Below are 18,900 nucleotides of genomic sequence, written 5' to 3' on the forward strand. Positions count from 1 at the left end.
GAGACGCAGGGCTGCGCGTCCCTGGCCGCAGTGGAGGGAGTCCGAGCTTCAGCCTGGTGCGTCCCGCCCGTCGCCTGCACCGCCCCTGTGCCCCGTCGACCAGTCTTCCTTCTCCCACCCTGGCTAGGAGTCAGGCCCTGGCCTCCAGCTTAATGAAAGACATTTGTGTCTGAGCCCACCAGCTCTGCAGATTCAGACGTTCCCAAGGAAACGAGTTTAAAACAGATGCAAACGCTTTCTCTGGAAATCGTTTCCCTGTCTGCCGGCTCCACTGTGAGGTGACCTCAAGGTGATGGCTTTAGCAGGAGCGCACACACCCACGCTCCCGCCAAAAGGGGCCGCGGCAGGACGAGGAGCCCTCTGGGACTGGGCAGTCGTGGGCGCCGGGCTGGAGGGGACCCAGGGCCCAGGCCGTGCCCAGCAGTGCCTGGCAAGGCCCGACGCTCTCCCTTCAAGACAGAGGCACTGTGATGAGGAGCTGCCCTAATTTCGTGCCAGGTATAGATGGACAGACAGATACAGGAAGGACAGCCTGCTGAAAACTGCCCCTGAGCTTGTGTTCAACACCACTTTGAGTCTTGACATTAGATCAGACGCTGTCTGAGTTCTTTACGTCACACCCCTGTGTCTGCTGACCCTTAAAGCAGCCACGTGGCTGTCCTTAGAGAAGTCCGGGGCAAGCCCAGGAGGGGCAGCTTGCCTTTAGGAAGAGCGTGGCTGAGAGTAGGTCCCTAGGACGCAGAACGATGCCCTTGCAAAGGGCTCGGGATCTTGCTGGACATCTCCCGAAAGTGGCCAGTCAGACACATGTGATGCAACTGAAGTTGGGGGCTGGGGTCCTGGTATTTATCTTGCAGCTGCTTTGTGGCTAGGACTCGGGGTCACATGGTCACAGGTCATAGCCTGACCACCACTAGGTGGTCCAAGCCCAGAACCTGCCCAGTGATCTTTTTAACCTGCCATTACATACATTTCCCTGTCACAGTCCTTTCTCCCCCTCTGTAGTCCCGCCTACGACAGTGATGGACTGGCCTGTTGCCAATCAGGATCTCACCACAGTTGTCTTTGCTCTCTATTGCAGGCGACCCCTGTGGCTGTGAGTCAGCTGACTCCATCAGCCTCTGCCCCATGTGCGTGCTAACGGCTTCCTTCATCTGGACGGTGGTGTTTGCCTTGTCATATTGTCTGGGAGCTCTGGTGGCGTAGTGCCTAAGGCATCTGACTGCCAACCAGAAGGCCGGTGGTTCAAACCCCCCAGCCACTCCACAGAAGGAAGGTCAGGCATCTACTTCTATAGAGATACCGCCTTGAAAACCCAACGGGGGGTCGCTGGGAGTTGAATTGACTCAATGGCAGTGAGTGTGGTTTTTTTTATTGGTTTTGTCTTCGTCTCATTCAAGGCTTAGTAGAGGGAACTGTACAGAACAAGGTGGAGGGTAAGCGAAAAACAGGGAGCTCCTCTGCCCGATGCACTGAGACGGAGGCCGCAGCAATGGGTTCGAACAGGGCGACGGTCGCGTGGAAGTGCAAGACGCGGCGCTGTTCCGCTCGCTGCGTGGGGTCTCCGGGCCGCAGGCGACTCGACAGCACCACCATCGCACCACCAACGTAGAACACGTTTGAATCCGGGGTCTTTCCCTAACGCACAAAACGATTACGCAGTAACTGCCAGCCAAGCCACGCCGGCCACCAGCAGCCGCTACAGACCAGACCATCCTCCCTGGAGCCTCTGGAGGGAGCGTGGCCAGGCCGACGCCCTGCGTTCGGACTCCTGGCCTCCAGAGCCGCGGGGCAAGAAGTTTCGGCTTCAACTTTGTCGGGCTTTGTCATGTGGGCCCGGGAAACTGAGACACTCTCCTCACAGCTTCCACCCTGGTCCGAGCCCGGAGCCCGGCACTGCTGCCCGTCGTCTCCTCTCCTAACTGCACCTCAGCGGACCTTAGAGAAGGAGGGTTAGATCCTGACGCCTGGGGCTCCCCACTGCACCTAGGACAGTCTGCGGTCCTTGTCAGAGCCTTCTGTGGCCGGCCGGCTGCCCCCTACCTCCCTGCCTCACCTCTGTGCTGCCTCCCTCAGACCCCCCTCGCAGGTCACAAGGTGCTCCTTGAAGGTGACCAGCGGACTGCAGCTGCCGGTGTTGGCTCGGCCGGCTGGAACACTTCCCCCAGCTCTCACGGCCAGGCCTGGTATCCCACGTCTCTTTTGGTCCCACATCAGGGAGGCCGCTGTGTCACCCTGTCACCGCGGGTCTCCCTTCCTTCCCCTCACTGGCCTCCTCCTTCACCAACCGTGGAGTCCTCCTGCAGCCATTACTCTCCTCATGACCGTTCCAAAGCTAGGGAGTCGCCCAGTGTTCTGTTCTGACCCATGAAATCGTCATTGGCTGATTTTGTCAAGTAGGTCGCCAGGCCTTTCTCCCTGGTCTCTCTCAGTCTGGAAGCTCTGCTGAAACCTGTCCACCACAGGGCACCCTGCTGGGATCTGAAATACCAGGGGACTAGTTTCACCGCACCATGCAAGGCCACCAACGGGGTGGTGTCTCACACCTGCGCATGCACTGAGGGCTGAAGGAAGCCGCTGTGACCCTGCTTCCTCGCTTGCTGTCCGTCTCCTCACTGGACTGTAACTCCCTGAGGACAGTGACTGGTCCTGCAAGTGCAGCGGGACCGCTCGCCTGCTGCAGCACTAAAAACGCGGCCACCGCACGTAGTCCCACCCTCCCGGCCCCGCCTCCACAGGCTCCACCCAACAAAGCTCCGCCCACCCCACCTCCCGGCCGCGGTCTGCGCACGCGCAGTTGTGGCTGCGCGCCTGCTCTGTCTGCGGGTTCCCTGCTTTCTCCGCAGATTCGTCACGAGCGGCCTCCGGGGCAGGATCCCAGAGCTTCCAAAATAATAAGAGACATCTCTTCCAGTGCCCGGAGAGCTCCTGGGCCGCGGTATTCTGCGTGAACCGCGAGCCGAGCGCCGGCGGGGCCAGGCTGGCCGCGGCGAATCGGCGGCGAGTCGGTGGCGAATCGGCGGCGACAGCGCGGGGAGGGGCTTGGGCGCGCGTGCGTCTTTGGAGGCCACCCGGCCGGCGGCGCGGGGGTCGGTGTCCTCGAGCTCCTCCGGGCCGCGAGCGTGCACCGGCCCCCCGGCGAGAGACGCGTCCCTCCGGGCCAGCTGTCCGGGTCTCGTGGACCGGCCGAGAGCCGCGTCTGGGGAGGCCGCGTGGACCTGCTGGGTGAGCCGGGCGTCGCTTCCGCATTTCTGCGGCAGAACGGCAGGATCGCGAAGGGCGCCTGGCCTGGGTGGGCTTCAGCCTGGAGGGGACATTGGTCCAGCCCGAGACGGCGGCTTCGTTGGTGACGAGGCAGATACGGGCCTCACGTGACGGACTCAGTCTTGCGGAGGAGACCCGGGCGAGATCGGGAGGCGTTAGCCCGGAACCGTTGTGCGGCCCGGTGCATCCCAGGTAGGTGCGCTGCGCAGGTGCACGTGCCGCCGCTTCCGCCAGGCCTTTGGGCTGCCCCGTCGTCCGCGGTGGAGGGGCTGACCTGTGCACGGTAGGCTTGTGTGGAAGCAGCCCTGGGCTCTGCTTGCTGCTGCCTGTGGCACGCCTCCGCCCAGTCCCGACAGCCAGCGGTGCCTCGGAGGCGTGACGGCCCAGGGTGACAGCTGCTGGCGGGGAGGGTGCGGTGGCAGCCGCGAGCTGTGCAATGGACCCTTGGTGGGAGGAGAGACGGGAAGGGGGTGGGAGGGGGCCCCGGGGAGCCTAATAGGAAGGACCAGAGCCAGGGGTTCCTAGGGCTGTGAAAACGAGGGTCTCTGTCCCCCAGGCTGAGCCCCGAGTTGATGCTGAGCCCTCTCTGGCCCTCACACGCTCTTTCCTGTGACCTCTCCGCAGCATGGACCCAGCACCCTGTTCGGTCCGCCTCGCCGTCCGTGACGCCATCCGCACCCTTTCATCCTCTGAGGATGGCGCCTGTATCTCTGCCACCCTGGGGTCCCTGAAGGGCTACCTGGGTGATGCAGAGGGTCCCCCCCTCCCCAGCGAGAAGGCGGAGTTCGCCCGGCTGCATTTCTCCCCGCTCCTCAGATGCCTGGTGGGCAGGCTGAGCCCCGACTGGCTGGAGCTGCTCCCCGCTGGCCAGCTGGAGGAGCTGTGGGCCAGCTTCTTCCTCGAGGGGCCTGCTGACCAGGCCTTCCTGGTGCTGATGGAGGCCATCGAGGGCACTGCTGGGTGAGCGGGGCGTGTGGCCGGTGGGCAGGAGAGGGGCCGAGGGGTTTCCTGCGTTCTCTGAGACTCTGGGTGCTGGTGTTTGGACGCCGAGAACAGAGGGGGATGTGTCACGCGGCAGGAGGGCTGCCTTAGGCCCTGGGAGCCAGCCCTCCCCTCCCGGTTGTGTGGGAGAGGGAGGGTGCTGAGGTCATGAAGTTAGCTCCAGACGTATTCTTCGCAGCCACCGTCCCCTCTCAGGTGACATTGGCTGTCCTCCCATAGGACAAGTGCGACAAGGCACCCTGGGCCCTGCTGCAAGCCCACAGGGAGGTGTTACATTCTTTTTATTTTTTAAAACAACTTTTTTGAGATTGGAAGTTTGCAGAGCAGACGGGTTTTGCGTGCAGCGCTTTGTGCACGTGTCGTGTGGGCTGTTCGTTGTGGCATCCTTCCGCTTCCCGTCTGTTTCCTCTCTGCCTTCTTTGTCCTCCTGTTTCTTCCTACTCTCTGAGCTTGCTCCATGGGCAATGGCTGCCCTTTTGAGGTTTGACGATCTCAAGGGAACGTGGCGCTGGCCCGTGCTTGTCGGATGCCCTGGGAGCTCCAGGTAGCTTCCCGTTCAGCATCAGCCCACGCTTTGTTCGTTGGCCTGGTGCCGTGTACAAAGCTGGCTCGCAGCAGTGGCTGTGAGAAAAGGCGGACACAGCACGTGGAGCGGGGTTGAGGGCAGTGGCGTCCACTCTGATCCCCCGGTGGGAGGAGCTGTGCCTCCTGCTCCTGTGAGCTCCTGTGCTGGTTTGGAACGAAGCTGGATGCCGCCTTCTCTCTCCGTCACGTTGGGACTTCAGTCCTCGATGAGTTGCTGGGACTGTCCCTGTTGCTTTCAGCGGGGGTGCCAGGGATGGGGTATGGAGCGGGGGTGGGGGCCGTGCCTTGTGAGACGTCTGTTCTGCATGCAGCCCCAGCTACCGTCTGAGGAAGCTGGCGCAGCTGCTGGAGCGGTTCCTGCGCGCGGGCAGAGTGGCCGTGCTGGCGGCGGCCCGGTGTCAGCAGCAGACGCAGCCCGGCTCCGCCCTGCTCCAGGAGACGCTGCTCCGCAAGGTGGCCTGCCTGCCCGACCTCCTGAGCAACCGGTTGCAGCACGAGAGCCCGGCCCTGTTCCTTCCCCAGGGGTACTTCCCGCTGCTCGCCGAGGAGCTGGTCCGTGCGCTGCACACGGTGGCGGACGCTCTACGGGGTGAGCTCCCTCCAGCCCGTCTCCTGGTGCCGTGACCCTCCTGCTCCTGCCTGGCCTCCTGGAGGCCTCTGGGCCTGGGGGTTTCTGAGTCCTTGAGTGGAGTGATGGTTAACGGCTTGGCTGCTCGCCGGGAGGTGGTTTGGTCATTGTCTCGGTGGGGAGGCTGGCCGTTTGTTCAGAAAAGTTGACCACTGCAGGCTCTGGAGCCCTGGTCTGCCCTGACATGGGGCCTCCACGAGTCAAGGTTGGCGCTGGCCGCGAGGCGGTGCCGTCGGGCCGCTCTGAGGGGACCCCTGCTACAGGGGTTGGCGGCCCCACCCTGAGACACCACTCCTGGCTCCTGACCACAGGAGGTGGGGCATGCTGCCATCCCTTCTCACCTCGGTGTGACGTTCCGTAGGGCCCTCGGTCGGGGCAGGGACTTCGTCAGCTTCTCCGGGTCTGGGCTGGGATCCCAGACTCAAATTTGTCAGTTGACTCTGAGGAGCCAGCCTTCTGCAGCGAGGCATCTCCTGACCCGAGCCCAAGCCCCTTGCTCCATGGAGCCGGGTGTCTCTGTTCTCAGCGCCGGCCCTCTCTGTCCCAGGCGGCACGGACTGCTCTCTCGCCTTTGCCTCCCAGTTGCTGGGGAAGGTCTGCATCCACGGGAGACGGAGTGAGTGCTTCCCGTTGGGGTCCCTGTGGGACTCACCAGGCGGCAGGGGGCTGTTGGCCTTGCCTGACCTTGGGGTCTCCCTGCCCCGTGTCCCCTGCGCCCTGACTTAGGCCCTCTGTCTCCACAGAGCAGCTCCTGGATGTGCTGGTGCCCCGCCTGGCGGCACTCACGCAGGATGATGGGCTCTGGCAGCGGGTGTGCTGGCACCTGATGGAGCGTGTGCCCGACCGGGCCATGGAGGCCGTGCTGATGGGGCTCATAGAGGCCGCCCCAGGGTAGGGAGCGCGCCTGGCTTCTCCCCTGGGGGGCTGGGGTTCCAGACGTTCCACGGCCTCCCTGCATTCGTGCTGTGGATACACTTCCTGTTCAGTGAGGCTGCACTCAGCTGCCCACCGTGGCCCCCTGTCCCCTGGTATCTGGACCTTTCTCAGGCGCATGGTGTCAGGTGGCAGTTGGTCAGACGTAGGTGTGTCCTGATGGTGCTGCCCAGCCTGGTCCTGGGGCCGCCACCCACACCGACGTGCTGCTGCGTGGCCCAGTGCAGGCCGACGTGGGGGCCCTCTGCCCGGGCAGCAGCTGTCAGAGGGCCTGCTGCGGTGAAGATGGCCCAGGCCCAGAAGCGATCCACCCGTCACACACGGGGCGTGCGGCGACCGAGGCGTGCCCAGCCTGGGGACCGTTGCCTGTGCGCATCCCGCTGCAGCGGGTGTGTGATGGCGGCTCTTCCCGACTTCCTCTCAGGCCAGAGGTCCTGTCACGACTGTTGGGCAGTCTGGTGCTGAAGAGCAAGAAAGCCCAGTACGTGATGACCCGCAAGGCTCTGTTCCAGCACCAGTGCACGGTGAGCACACAGACTTGGGCCCGGGGTGGCGGTCTGCGCTGTTAGGGGGGCCCGTGAGGACGTGAGGGGGTCTGTGAAGATGTGAGGGAGTCTGTGAGGACGTGAGGGGGTCTGTGAGGGTGTGAAGGGGGTCTGTGAGGGTGTGAGAATGGGGTCTGTGAGGACGTGAGGGGGTCTATGAGGACGTGAGGGGGTCTATGAGGACGTGAAGAGGTCCGTGAGGGGTGTGTGTGAGAATGTGGGGCATTGGAGAGAACGCGGGGTGTTGTCTGGGACTCAACTGCAGGCCATTTGAAAACTGACGAGGTGGGAAACTGTTCCGGGAAGGTGTGGCCTGGCCCCACCTGTGTGGACCGAGCGTGTCCCTCGGGAGCCCGAGCCGCGGCACTGGTTGGGCGGGGTGGAGTGTCTTCCCAGGGCTGGTACTCGTCTGCCAGGGTGGCCCTGACGGCTCCCGCTTGGGGTGCCCGTGGGCTGGGTGCCCGGGTCCCCAGAAGCCACCTTCTCTTGCAGACAGCTGTGCTGCAGAGTCTCCTGGGGTACCTGGCTGCAGACAGTCGGCGGCGGCCTCTCCTCGTGCAGGTGCTGGGCCACCCCTTTGTCCCCAAGGGCGTCACCACGTGGGCCGGGGCCGGGCAGCTTCCTCAGCCCAAGGCCCTTTGTGGTGGGGGGAGGGGACGCTGCTCCCTGACGGTGGTGCCGTGCCCGCCAGGCACTGAAGGAGCTCCTGGAGACCTGGGGCAGCCGCAGTGCCGTGAGGCACACCCCACTGTCCCAGCAGCTCCACGTGGCCAAGGCCATCCTCGTGTGCTTGGCACGCCTGGGGGAGGCGGAGCTGCAGGACATCCGGGAAGGTAGGCAGGGGGCCGTGCTGCAGGGACATCTGGGGCTTGGGGCCATGCTGGGGGGTCCTCAGGGGCTGAGGGTAGAGCAGCAGGACTGCCCATGGGCATGCCAGGGCTCGGGGTGGTCTGCGGGGCTGCCCGGGGCTGTGTCGGGGCTCAGGGAGGCCCCCAGGGCTGCCCGGGGCTGTGCCGGGGCTCAGGGAGGTCCCCAGGGCTGCCCGGGGCTGTGCCGGGGCTCAGGGTGGTCTGCTCTGCCTGCAGAGCTGTTGGCCAGCATGATGGCGGGCATACACAACCACCTGGACAGCAGCCTGCCGTCCGTGCGTCACTTGGGCATGGTGGTGGCTGAGGTCCTCAGTGCCCGCTTGCACCCCGAGGGCCCGCCCCTCAAGTTCCAGGTAAGGCTGCTGGTCCACGGAACACCACCGTCGGCCTGGCCCTGGCTTCTCAGCCCCTCTGGGACTGCAGCCTCTGGCCAGAGGACAGGAGGGTCGTGCTGTTTGTGGTGGACGCTGGGGCACGCCGTCTGGGTGGCTGTTGGGAGTGGCCACGTGGGGTCCCAGAGCGGATCTGTGGGACAAGTGGGCCTGGGTGGTTCTGCCTGGTCTTGCCATGGAGTAGCTCATGGCACCTTTTCTGCCCGTCTAGTACGAGGAGGATGAGCTGACCCGGGAATTGTTGGCCTTGGTGGCTCCCCGGCCGGCGGACGGTGGCCCCTCTGCGTCGGGGTGAGGCTCTGCTCTGCTCTCAAAGGCTCGTGTGCACACTGCTCTCTCGGGGCACCCGTTCTTGCTGGGACAGTGGTTACAGAAGTGGGGAGGCCAGGGCCGGTGGGGCTGGAAGCAGATGCCATTCTCAGGGGCACAGTTCTCGTGGCAGAGCCACGGGGGCCCTGAAAGGCCCTGTGTGCTTTGTCTCCACGAAGCCTGCCTACTGCACCCGCCACCACGGGGACCCCTGCTGACGATGGCCGGGACGTCGGCATGCCCCAGGGGCCGCCTGATGGGGCTGACTCCGAGCTGGACAGGTGGGTGCAGCGCTCCCGCCCCCATCCCAGGGGACCCTCCATCCCCAGCTCTCTGGTACTTTGCGTCCCGACAGTACCGCTCGGGGGGCGATCTGTGTCCCCGTTGTCTCTCTCGCAGTGACGACGAGTTTGTCCCCTACGACATGTCAGGGGACCAGCAGCTGAGGAGCAGCAAGGCGCCCGTGTACATCAGAGACTGCCTGGAAGGTGGGCTTGCTGCCGGCTGCGTGGCCTGCCGCCCCCATAGTGCTCACTCCTCCTGCCTTGGGTAGCTTCAAGTCCCTGGTCCTAAGTGAGCCCGTCGTGACCCAAGTGGGGTCCTTCCTGTTCCTTGCCCACGTCCTCGGGGCCTCGGGGCCTGGCTGACAGCTGGTCTGCTCCTGTGCAGCCTTGCTGACGTCGGAGGACTGGGAGCGCTGGGAGGCGGCCTTGCGGGCAGTGCAGGGTCTCATCTACCGCAGCCCCGCGGCCACCCGGGAGGTGAGCCATGAGTGGGCAGCCGGTGAGGCTGGGCGCGTGGGGCTGTCTTCCCCGAGGGCCCCTGTGGGTGCTGTCGGGAGCTAAGGGCCATTCACATGGTACGTGTGGCTCCTGGGCCTGGGGTTGGGGTGGCGGTGAGGTGGGTGGCAGCTGGGAGCCAGTGAAGTGTCCCCTTGTCCCCGGGAGCCCCCCAGACAGCATGGCCGGGTGGGGCCCGGGCCGGGCGGTCCCTGAGTGCAGCCCCGCGTGCAGGTGAGTGTGGAGCTGGCCCAGGCACTGCTGCATATGGAGGAGAAGACGTGCGTGGCCGGCTTTGAAGGGCTGCGCCGCGCGGGCCTGGTCGCCATCACTGTCACGGACCCGGCGCGGGTGAGTTGCAGGCTGGGCTGACGGAGGGCCGCGCTGTGCCCCGGGTCCCCATGTGGGTCTGGGCCAACACCAGTCCCTGTGGGGTTGTCGTGTGCGGGCACAGGTGGCGGAGTACCTGACGGCGCAGTTCTATGCCCTGAATTACAGCCTGCGGCAGCGTATGGACATCTTGGACGTGAGTGGCTGTGCTGTCCCCTGGTGGGAAACTGCGGGCTGGGTCCTGGGCCTCGGAAGCCCCCGAGGGACCACATGTGGGAGGTGGGAACGGCTCCCGGCGTATGCGCTCCGGTGTTTCTGGGTGTGGGTTTTGGAGCCTGGGCCAACGGCTGGCACGTGGTCTCCGTGGCTCCCACTCCCGGCGCCCCCACGCAGTCAGAGAACTGTGCCCAGTGGGGCTGTAGGTGGCGGGGTTTGTGAGCAGGTTGCCAGGCCTTCGTTCTGAAGGGCCTTTGGTGGACCTGAACCCCCATTTGGTGAGTCTCTGAGTCACAGCTTCATGAGGGGTGATCCTACGAGATGGCACAGCCGTCAGCACTGTCTGCTTCCGGCATGTTCTCGTCGGCCCCGAAGGCAACCCTGTGCCCGGAGTGCTCCCTGCCCACCCGTTCACACCCCGGGCACCCACTGATACCTCTGTCTCTGGATCTGCGTGTCCTGGACGTTTCAAAGAACCAGGACTGGGCGCCATGAGGCCTTTAGGTGCACCTCGCCCTGCCCCTCATAGATGAGCTCCAGGCCTTCAGTCCTCTTGCATGGCTCAGTTCTGGGGTGTAGTGGGCCATGGAGGCCCTCATTTCCAGCGCCCTGGGCCCACAGAGCCTCAGCAGACCACCCTGTGCTGGTCAGGGTGTGCCTTCCGCGTCCCCCCGGCCTCGGATGTGAGTGTGACCCACCTGCACTCCAGTGGGGCCGCTGTTTCCCCTCAGGTCCTGACGCTCGCTGCTCACGAGCTGTCTCGGCCTGGACGTGGCTCTGCGGCTTCCCGGCGGGGTGCCCCTGGTCCTGGTGGCCGGGGTGAGCCAGCCCTGTCTGGCTCCCAGCTCAGTGGCGTGGCACCTGCAGGCTGGCGAGCAGTGGTGGAGGAGCGGATCAGAAACAAGACGAGGCGGTTCTCTAAGGTGGGTGGGGGGCTGGGCCCAGGAAGACTCAGGGCGCCCCTCCCAGTGCCTATGCCGGCGGCCCGCCTGGGGACCGAGGCCTCGAGCAGGTGCCCGTCAGGGGCGTTCGTAGGGTGCTCTGAGTTATGTGACAATGTGAGGGTCAGCACCGTGGGGGGACACGGCTCTGGTGAGGGTCAGCACTGTGTGGGGGGGCACAGGGCTCGGGTGAGGATCAGCACCGTGGGGGGGCACGGGGCTCAGGTGAGGGTCAGCACCGTGGGGGGGCACGGGGCTCAGGTGAGGGTCAGCACTGTGGGGGGGCACGGGGCTCGGGTGCTGTCTGTGAAGGAATGGGGAGCACTGTCATTAGCGTGTCCGGGCCAGGCACGGTCAGCTTGGGTGATGTGGCCCACGAGGGACATTAGTGGCTGTTCAGGGCACGTTACTGGCATCTGGCAGGCGAGCCTGGCACACAGCTCACGTCCTTCCAGCAGCGGGTGTGTCCCCTGAGGCCTGGCTGTGCCTGTGGGGCCCTGCTCGGAGGCTGCTTGTCCTCACAGGATCGGTCACCTGGTCTTGGCAGGGCTCCTCCAGGCTGGACCCAGTCTGCAGCCCGAATGAGTTCAATGCCGTGGCCGGCTGCTTCTTCTTCCCCCTCATCCAGCGCTTCGACAGGTGAGGGGCGGGACCGGTCCAGGGGCCTCCATGGGTGGGGCGTGGTTGTAGGGACAAGGGGCCCGGGAACCCCTTCTGTTAACAAGCGGCCGGCCAGTGCTCCCCGGTGGGCCAGGATTGGAGCTGCAGTCTCTGCAGTGGTGGCTTGGAAGGAATTTTCCAGAAGGGTTCCTGGCATCAGGTGTCTGCTTCCGGGAGTCCGGGTCACTGCTTGCAGCAGGTCACAGCAGGGCTGAGCCCACAGCCTTAGGTCAGGGCGTGGCATGGCTCCTGCTGACTGTCCCCTACAGCCGTGCCTGGTCCTTCCGCCGTGGCCACAGCCCTGCTCACCCCGACCAGTCTCAGTGCCCCAGCCTCCCTTTGTGGGGACCTTGAACCTTTTTCTCTTCGTGGCTCTTGTGAGGCAAGCGGTGTCTGTTTGGGGCCAGGCAGTGGCTGGCAGCAGGCCCCAGAGAGGCTCCTGGAGTGGAGAGCTGTGAGCCCACTGCTGGCCTCTGTGCTGTAGGCCGTTGGTGACCTTCGACCTTCTGGGAGATGACCACCTGGTGCTGGGCAGGCTGGCTCACACCCTGGGGGCCCTGATGTACCTGGCGGTGAACACCACAGTGCGTAGGCGGTGGGTCCGGGTAGTGGGGTCCTCGGTTCCCATGGCCGGGGCTGCCGACCACTCACTGCCCCTGGGCGGGGGCATGGGGGCGGGGTGTGTGTTGAGCCGGGCGTGCCTCTTAACCTCAGCGCCCGCGTCCTGTGCCTACAGGCAGCCTTGCCCATGGGGAGGGCCCTACTGGAGTTCGTATGGGCTCTTCGCTTCCACACGGATGCGTGAGTCGTCTTTGGGGCGTGAGCGGGGGGGCCACGTGGACACACGGTGGCGGGACGGGTGCTTGTCTCGGGTGGGTCGGCTGGGCGTGGGGGTGGGGGCCCCGGGGAGCAGGGGGCACACCTGCCTGCACACCTGCAGCTACGTGCGGCAGGGCCTGCTGTCTGCCATCGCGTCCATCCTGTTGAGTATCCCCAAGGGTCAGCTGCTGGGGGGACTGGCGGAGGAGCTGCTGGAGGCCCGGGCCTGGCTGGCAGGTGAGCCCCGGCCACGTGGGCTGTCCCACTGCAGGTGGCGGCAGGCATCCAGCCCCCTCACTTCTGGGCACTGGAGCGTGGTGGCATTGGGGCAGGCTTGGGGTCCAGCTTGGAGTCCAGCCTGGAGCGGGGGCAGGGTGCAAGGGCGTTTTATTCATGATGGGTACTCGGGGAGGGACCCTGGGCAGCTGACCAGGTCCCCGGTGGGAGCTTTACTGAAGACTGCCCTCAGGGACAAGGTCACGCACCTGAGGCCACCTGTCCCCATGGAGCACCCGGTGAGCTGCATGGGGGCCACAGGCCAGATGCCAGGACAGCCCAGGCTCCTGGGGCTGGCAGACACATGCTCCTCTTTGGTCTTGTCATCTGGCAGGTGTGGCCGAGGAGGACCCTGACGGGGACTGCAGGGCGCTGGCTGTACGGGCCCTCCTTCTCACTGAGAAGCTCAGGGACTCCTTCCTTCCAAGCCTTTGTCCTTAGACCTGCTGCAGGGGCTGCCGGGCCTACAGGGACCCGCCTCAGCCGCAGGGGCCTCCCGTCTTGCAGGGACCTGCCTGGCGCTGCAGAAGGAGCAGATGGCTGCAGATCAGTCGAGGAGCTTTAGGGTGGCCGCGGGGACGGTGTGGACAGCCTCGAGCTGGCCCTGACTTGGTCGCTGTTTACAGCCTGGCATGACGAGTAGTTGTTTAAAATCACGCAAGGACCCCTCCCACGATAGGCGCTCCAGCGGGCAGCCACCCTCCTTCCAGGACCAGGCACCCAGTGTGTCAAGAGAACTGTCAGTACCTGACGAGGTGGCAGGGTCCAAGGAGGGGTTGGGCATTCCCCAGGACACCAGGCCTGCTGTGGGAAGACAGAGCCAAGACCACCAGGGGTGCCGCTGCCCAGAGCCCCAAACTCCCCCCTGGGGTGCGTTTCTTCCCTACCCTTCCCTATCTTCTTGAACCCCATCCCCACCCCAAGGCAGGTAAACTTGAGGAAGGAGAGAGGGGGCTGCCAGGCAGGTGCTGGGTCCCCACGCTTTCCTGAATGGGGTACCCTGAGAGTCCACAGGAGGCAGGGCACAGACCTTGGACAAAATTAACTTTATTGCAGTAAAAGTTCTGGTGGACAGCTGAGCCACCCCCACAGCACAGGGACACCTCCTGTTGGTGGCTGAGGGGGCAGAGCCACCAGGCCTGGGGGCAACTGGCAGACCATCACGGGCACTTGGGTGATTCATGGTGGACACAGCAAGGTGCCCAGCCCTCCAGTTGGGGCCTTAGTTCGTGAAGTTCTAGAACTTTCTCGGGCTCTCCAAGCTGTAGCTGGGACAGTGTTGTGGGAAAACAAACCCGTTCCCTCGTCTCACGTAGCGAAGGACCTGAAGGGCGAGCCGTGGAGCCACGTGACTCCCGCAGAGCGCCGGACGGCAGGACGGCAGGAGTTAGTGAGCGGCTAGAAATCGCTGCCCTCACAAGCACGCACAAGAGCCCGCCCCCGGTCCTTGGGGCCCTCATCCTGCCAAAACTCTGCTTAAGTGTTCGAATCCAAACGCTTTCCCCGTGAAACCCAGGCTCTTGCCAGTACTGACAAGGGAGATCCCAGGAGCCGTGCGAGGGCACAGGCAGTCAGGGCTCACTGTCCACCTCCTCCAGCACCTCCTCGTCCCCGTCGCGGGCGTCCTCAGCACTGTTGTGGCGGACGCGCTCGGGCTCCAGGTGTGCCAGGGGGATGCCCAGGCCCTGGTGTATGGCGTCAACAGTGCGCTGGCTCACGTAGTACGACATGTGGGCCGCTGGGAGCCGTTCCCGCATCTCCTGCAGGTGCTTGTAGGCCTGCAGCAGGAGAGACAGCGTGAGGGCCTGAGACCCTGGAATGATAAAGCTGGAACGTGTTACAAGTCCACAATAAAGACGATACACAGAAAGAGCGTGGTGTTGGTGCTGAGCAATTCTAGTGCCTGGTGGCCCCACACAGCAGAGCCCAGCCGCTCCACAGGGTTTCCAGGGCTGTGCTGGAGGCCAGGTCACCAGGCCTTTCCCCAGGTGCCTTGGTGGGTCCGAACTGCTGACCTTTCAGCTACAGGTGAGTGTAACTACACAACCCAGGGAAGGAGAGCACGGCCACAGGGGATACGTACACACGCCCACGGACGTAACATGCATGTACGCGGTACAGGATACAAACAACCCAGGGAAGGAGAAGTGCTGTTACCGGTGATACGTACACATGCCCATGGACGTAACGTGCACGTACACGGTACAGGATACATACAACCCAGGGAAGGAGAGCACGGCTACAGAGGTGATACGTCCACGGACGTAACGTGCACGTATGCGGTACAGGATACAAACAACCCAGGGAAGGAGAAGTGCTGTTATGGGTGATGTGTACACACGCCCATGGACTTAACGTGCACGTACACGTTACAGGATACACATGTACAACCCAGGGAAGGAGAAGTGCTGTTACGGGTGATACGTACACATGCCCACGGACGTAACGTGCACGTACATGGTACAAGATACAAACAACCCAGGGAAGGGGAAGTGCTGTTATGGGTGATACGTACACATGCCCACAGACGTAACGTGCGTGTACACGTTACAGGATACACATGTACAACCCAGGGAAGGAGAAGTGCTGTTACGGGTGATAAGTACACACGTGCATGGACGTAACATGCATGTACACGGTACAGGATACAAACAACCCAGGGAAGGAGAAGTGCTGTTACGGGTGATACGTACACACGCCCATGGACAAACATGCACATACAGGGTACAGGATACACACACACAACCCAGGGAAGGAGAAGTGCTGTTACGGGTGATACGTACACACGCCCACAGATGTAACATGCACGTACATGGTACAGGATACAAACAACCCAGGGAAGGAGAAGTGCCGTTATGGGCGATACGTATACATGCCCATGGACGTAACGTGCACGTACACGGTACAGGATACATACAACCCAGGGAAGGAGAAGTGCTGTTACGGGTGATACGTACACACGTGTACATGTACATGTACATCAGGTAATATGTACACAGTTGTTCTTGCCGTGGAGTCAGATCTGACTCATAGCGACCCCTCCTTGGGTTTCTGAGGCAGGATCACTACAGGAGTAGATTGCCCAACCTTCCTTCCGAGGAGTGACTTGTGGGTTTGAATTGCCAAAAGTCTGGTTAGTGGTCAAGTGCCTTAAGCACTATGCTACCACAGCTCCCATGTACACAGTATACATGAGTATATAAACACGTGCACATGGACATACATGCATGTACACAGTATACTTTTTGGAGGGAAGTCATTGATGTTACTAGACACAAGAGCCCATGGGGTTGGTGGGCTGGGAGACAGCAGCCTGAGGAGTTCTCAGATGAGAAGGGGGATGGGCAAGGGCAGTCTGTTGACACCACGGGCTGGGGACACAGCATGAGTAGGGGCAGACGGGCCCAGGACGGTTCCAAGGGACCGAGAAGCCTGTGCTAATGGGAGGGGTGGCTGAAGTGGGGGAGTGCTGTGTCCTGGCAGAATTCGGGGGGTGGGGGGTGAGGACAGCAGGACGGGAAAGGAGGTAGGAGAGCAGCTAGGGGAGAGACACGTGTCACTGGGTGCAGCCAGGGCCTGACGCCTGCCCCTTAGCGCACAGCTGCTTTCCAAGGTGAAGGAAGAATCTAGAAGGGAGGCGGAGTAACCGAGGATAGCCACTTGCAGGGATGAAGGACTGTGAAGACATACTGGATATGTCCATTAGCAGTCACTGAGAACAGGAGCTGGCAGCATAGTGCCTAAGGCACCTGACTGCTAACCAGAAGGCTGGCAGTTCAAACCCACCAGCCACTCCTCAGAAGGAAGGTTGGGCAATCTATTTCCACAGTGTTGTTGTTGTTGTTATGTGCCATCGAGTCAGCCCCGACTCATAGCGACCCCTCCTTGGGTTTCCGAGGCAGTATCACTATGGAAGTAGGATTGCCCAACCTTCCTTCCGAGGAGTGGCTGGTGGGTTTGAACCGCCAGCCTTCTGGTTAGCAGTCAAGTGCTTTAGCCACTACCAGGGAGGGATCGCTGTGAGGTCCGACTCAATGGCAAGTAACAGCAGCCCCTGAGGACGTCCAACCCCTGGGTGGGGCCTGTCAGGACGGACGGCTGACGACGCAGCTGTGAGGCTGTGAGGAGTGACTGGGCAGCAGCGTCTGAGGCAGGGGTGAGTGAGGGGCCACAGCAGCGTCTGAGGCAGGGGTGAGTGAGGGGCCACAGCAGCGTCTGAGGCAGGGGTGAGTGAGGGGGCCACAGCAGCGGGAGGGCCCTGCCTGCCTGGACGTTTCGGGCTTCCCTGTGTTCTGAGTGACTGATCCCTCAGGGTTCAGACAATACCCTGAAACCCCCAAAGTCGGCTTGTTCTGCTGACGAGAGCCGTCTGAGCATCTCCGCAGCCCAGTAGCTTTCATTCTCCAGGAAGGAGGAGGCAGCTCCTCGGTTAGCTGTAGAGCTGTTTCTCCCAACCAACAGCCGGCTTGGCGGCTGGGGCTGGGGGGCGGGCAGGGGAAGTGAGTGAGCGGATCCGGAAACCTGTGTCTCCGGGTGCTGACCCGAGGCCTGGGAGGAACAGGTACCCGGGAATGACTTTCCGGTGACTTCTGGCAGCTGGAGCCCACTGAGACTGAGGGGGCACCATTCCCAAAACTGATCTGTCCTGGGGGTGTGGGTGCTCGGGAAGGCAGGCCAAGGGGCTTGCGGGGGCCGCCGACTTCCCCAGGAACCCATCCAGCAGGGAAGCTGGGAGAGGGGATGCTGCGGCAGGGCTCCTGGGCACGGCAGGGCCGGCACTGTCCTCCGGGAGTCTGCAGGGTGGGCATGCTTGGTGCTGAGTGACCAACAGACAACTGGGAGAGCCTTGTGGCAGTGGCGGGGTGACTCCTACACGGACCGGGGGCCCAACTACAAGCAGGGGGACACTGCAGGAGAGTTGACGAGGGAGTTGAGGACAGTTTCCACTTTGTTGTAACGTTGCCTTGCAGCAGGACCCTGTTGGGCCACTGGGGCCAGGCTCGGTGGCTTAAGGGACCATAGTTTGGGTCAACCACAACAGCTGGAATGCAAGGGAAACACACTGAAGAACAGCTGTGGAGGGGAGTGGGGATCCTGCCCGTACGCCCCACCCCAGTGTCTGTGCGTGTGGTGTGAGGAGAGGCAGCTCCAGGGGCCTGGCAAGTGAAAGGTGCCGACAGGGCCTTCAGCCACTGTCCCCTGCAGGCCCAGGAGCCGGGACTAGGACTGGTGCAACAGTGATCATCAGGTGAAACCAGGGAGTGAGAAGGCAGCACTCGGCGGGGGCGTCGGAGTCCAGACCCTACGGGGGACCCATCACCACGCCCACCACGCCACAGAGACAGAGAAGGGCCACGCTCCAGACAGAAGGCGTGACAGGGACCAGCCCCGAAGGGACCAGGTGTCGGCACCAGCAGCCAAGGTCCTGGAGCAGTGGCCACAGCCCTGTGCAGCCTGAAGGACATTAATAAATGACAAACAGGCGGATTCAGCGAGGAGGCGGAAACCACCTGTGAGTCTAGAACGACACCGAAACCAGGCAGTGGGGTCCGGGGAAGGGAGGCCATGGGTGTTTTTCCCAGGGGCACAGAGTTGACGTCCCTGGGGTTGAAGAACAAGGAGCAAGTTCGGGATGCAGGTCGCACAGCATCCAGAGCGTGGCCACCGCCACCGAGCCCCACGCCTACAAACCTGAACAGGAGCACTCTGTGACGTGTGCACCCCGACAAATGAACGCAAGGTGAGCAAAGCTGCGGGGAACGTCACCAACAAGGAGAGGGCTGCTCAGAGAGACAGCCAGAACTGACACGAAGCAGAGGCAGGGGACCAGGACGCGGACTCTGCGCCTGCAAAGCACACGCGTGATCAGGGCTCGGGGCGGGGGGGGGGGGGCACGGAGAAGACCCAGACGAGGAGCCAGAGATGACAGCTCCGTCCGAGGGGGAGAATCTGGCTAGGAGGGGAGCCGAGCGCCCCGCAGGAGAAAACTGGTAACTTCACAACAGAGCACCGACCCAAACTGAAAACAAAATAGACGGGCGTTTGGGGTACTGTGGGGAGAACAGCAGCTCAACAGGGGACCATGCACCTGTAGTTCTGGAAGGAGAGGGAAGAGGGAGCAGCAGGGAATATCCTTACAGACCTGGAGAAAAGCCGCTGCCTGGAGTCCATTCCGACCCACAGCGCCCCTAGAGGACAGAGTGGAACTGCCCACAGGGTCTCCCAGGCTGTCAATCTACAGAAGCAAAGCCCAAACCACACCCACTACCTGGAGTCCATTCTGACCCACAGCGCCCCTAGAGGACAGAGTGGAACTGCCCACAGGGTCTCCAAGGCTGTCAGTCTTCACAGA

At 63.1% G+C, this 18,900-nt stretch overlaps 2 protein-coding genes across 2 annotated transcripts in view; one reads left to right on the forward strand and one right to left on the reverse strand.

Annotated features, from left to right (window-relative positions):
- The first annotated feature begins 3,889 nt into the window (after positions 1 to 3,889).
- On the forward strand, positions 3,890 to 12,989 carry TELO2 (telomere maintenance 2). Its single transcript, XM_007939645.1, has 20 exons — positions 3,890 to 4,224; positions 5,163 to 5,440; positions 6,027 to 6,095; positions 6,223 to 6,370; positions 6,837 to 6,936; positions 7,450 to 7,518; positions 7,649 to 7,790; positions 8,043 to 8,179; positions 8,430 to 8,509; positions 8,707 to 8,808; positions 8,927 to 9,015; positions 9,197 to 9,288; positions 9,541 to 9,657; positions 9,761 to 9,832; positions 10,584 to 10,775; positions 11,341 to 11,432; positions 11,938 to 12,037; positions 12,190 to 12,254; positions 12,394 to 12,509; positions 12,883 to 12,989. Exons 1-20 carry the CDS (start codon positions 3,890 to 3,892, stop codon positions 12,987 to 12,989), a joined length of 2,502 nt encoding a protein of 833 aa, XP_007937836.1.
- Positions 12,990 to 14,119: 1,130 nt separating this feature from the next.
- Positions 14,120 to 18,900, reverse strand: part of IFT140 (intraflagellar transport 140) — a 68,353-nt gene continuing 63,572 nt past the window's right edge. The window contains 1 exon segment of the mRNA XM_007939646.1: positions 14,120 to 14,326. Coding sequence (XP_007937837.1) covers positions 14,120 to 14,326 — 207 coding nt within the window.

Source organism: Orycteropus afer, unplaced genomic scaffold (assembly GCF_000298275.1).
Source record: "Orycteropus afer afer isolate SDZICR_OR568_19922 unplaced genomic scaffold, OryAfe1.0 scaffold00061, whole genome shotgun sequence".
Classification (NCBI taxonomy): Eukaryota; Metazoa; Chordata; class Mammalia; order Tubulidentata; family Orycteropodidae; genus Orycteropus; species Orycteropus afer.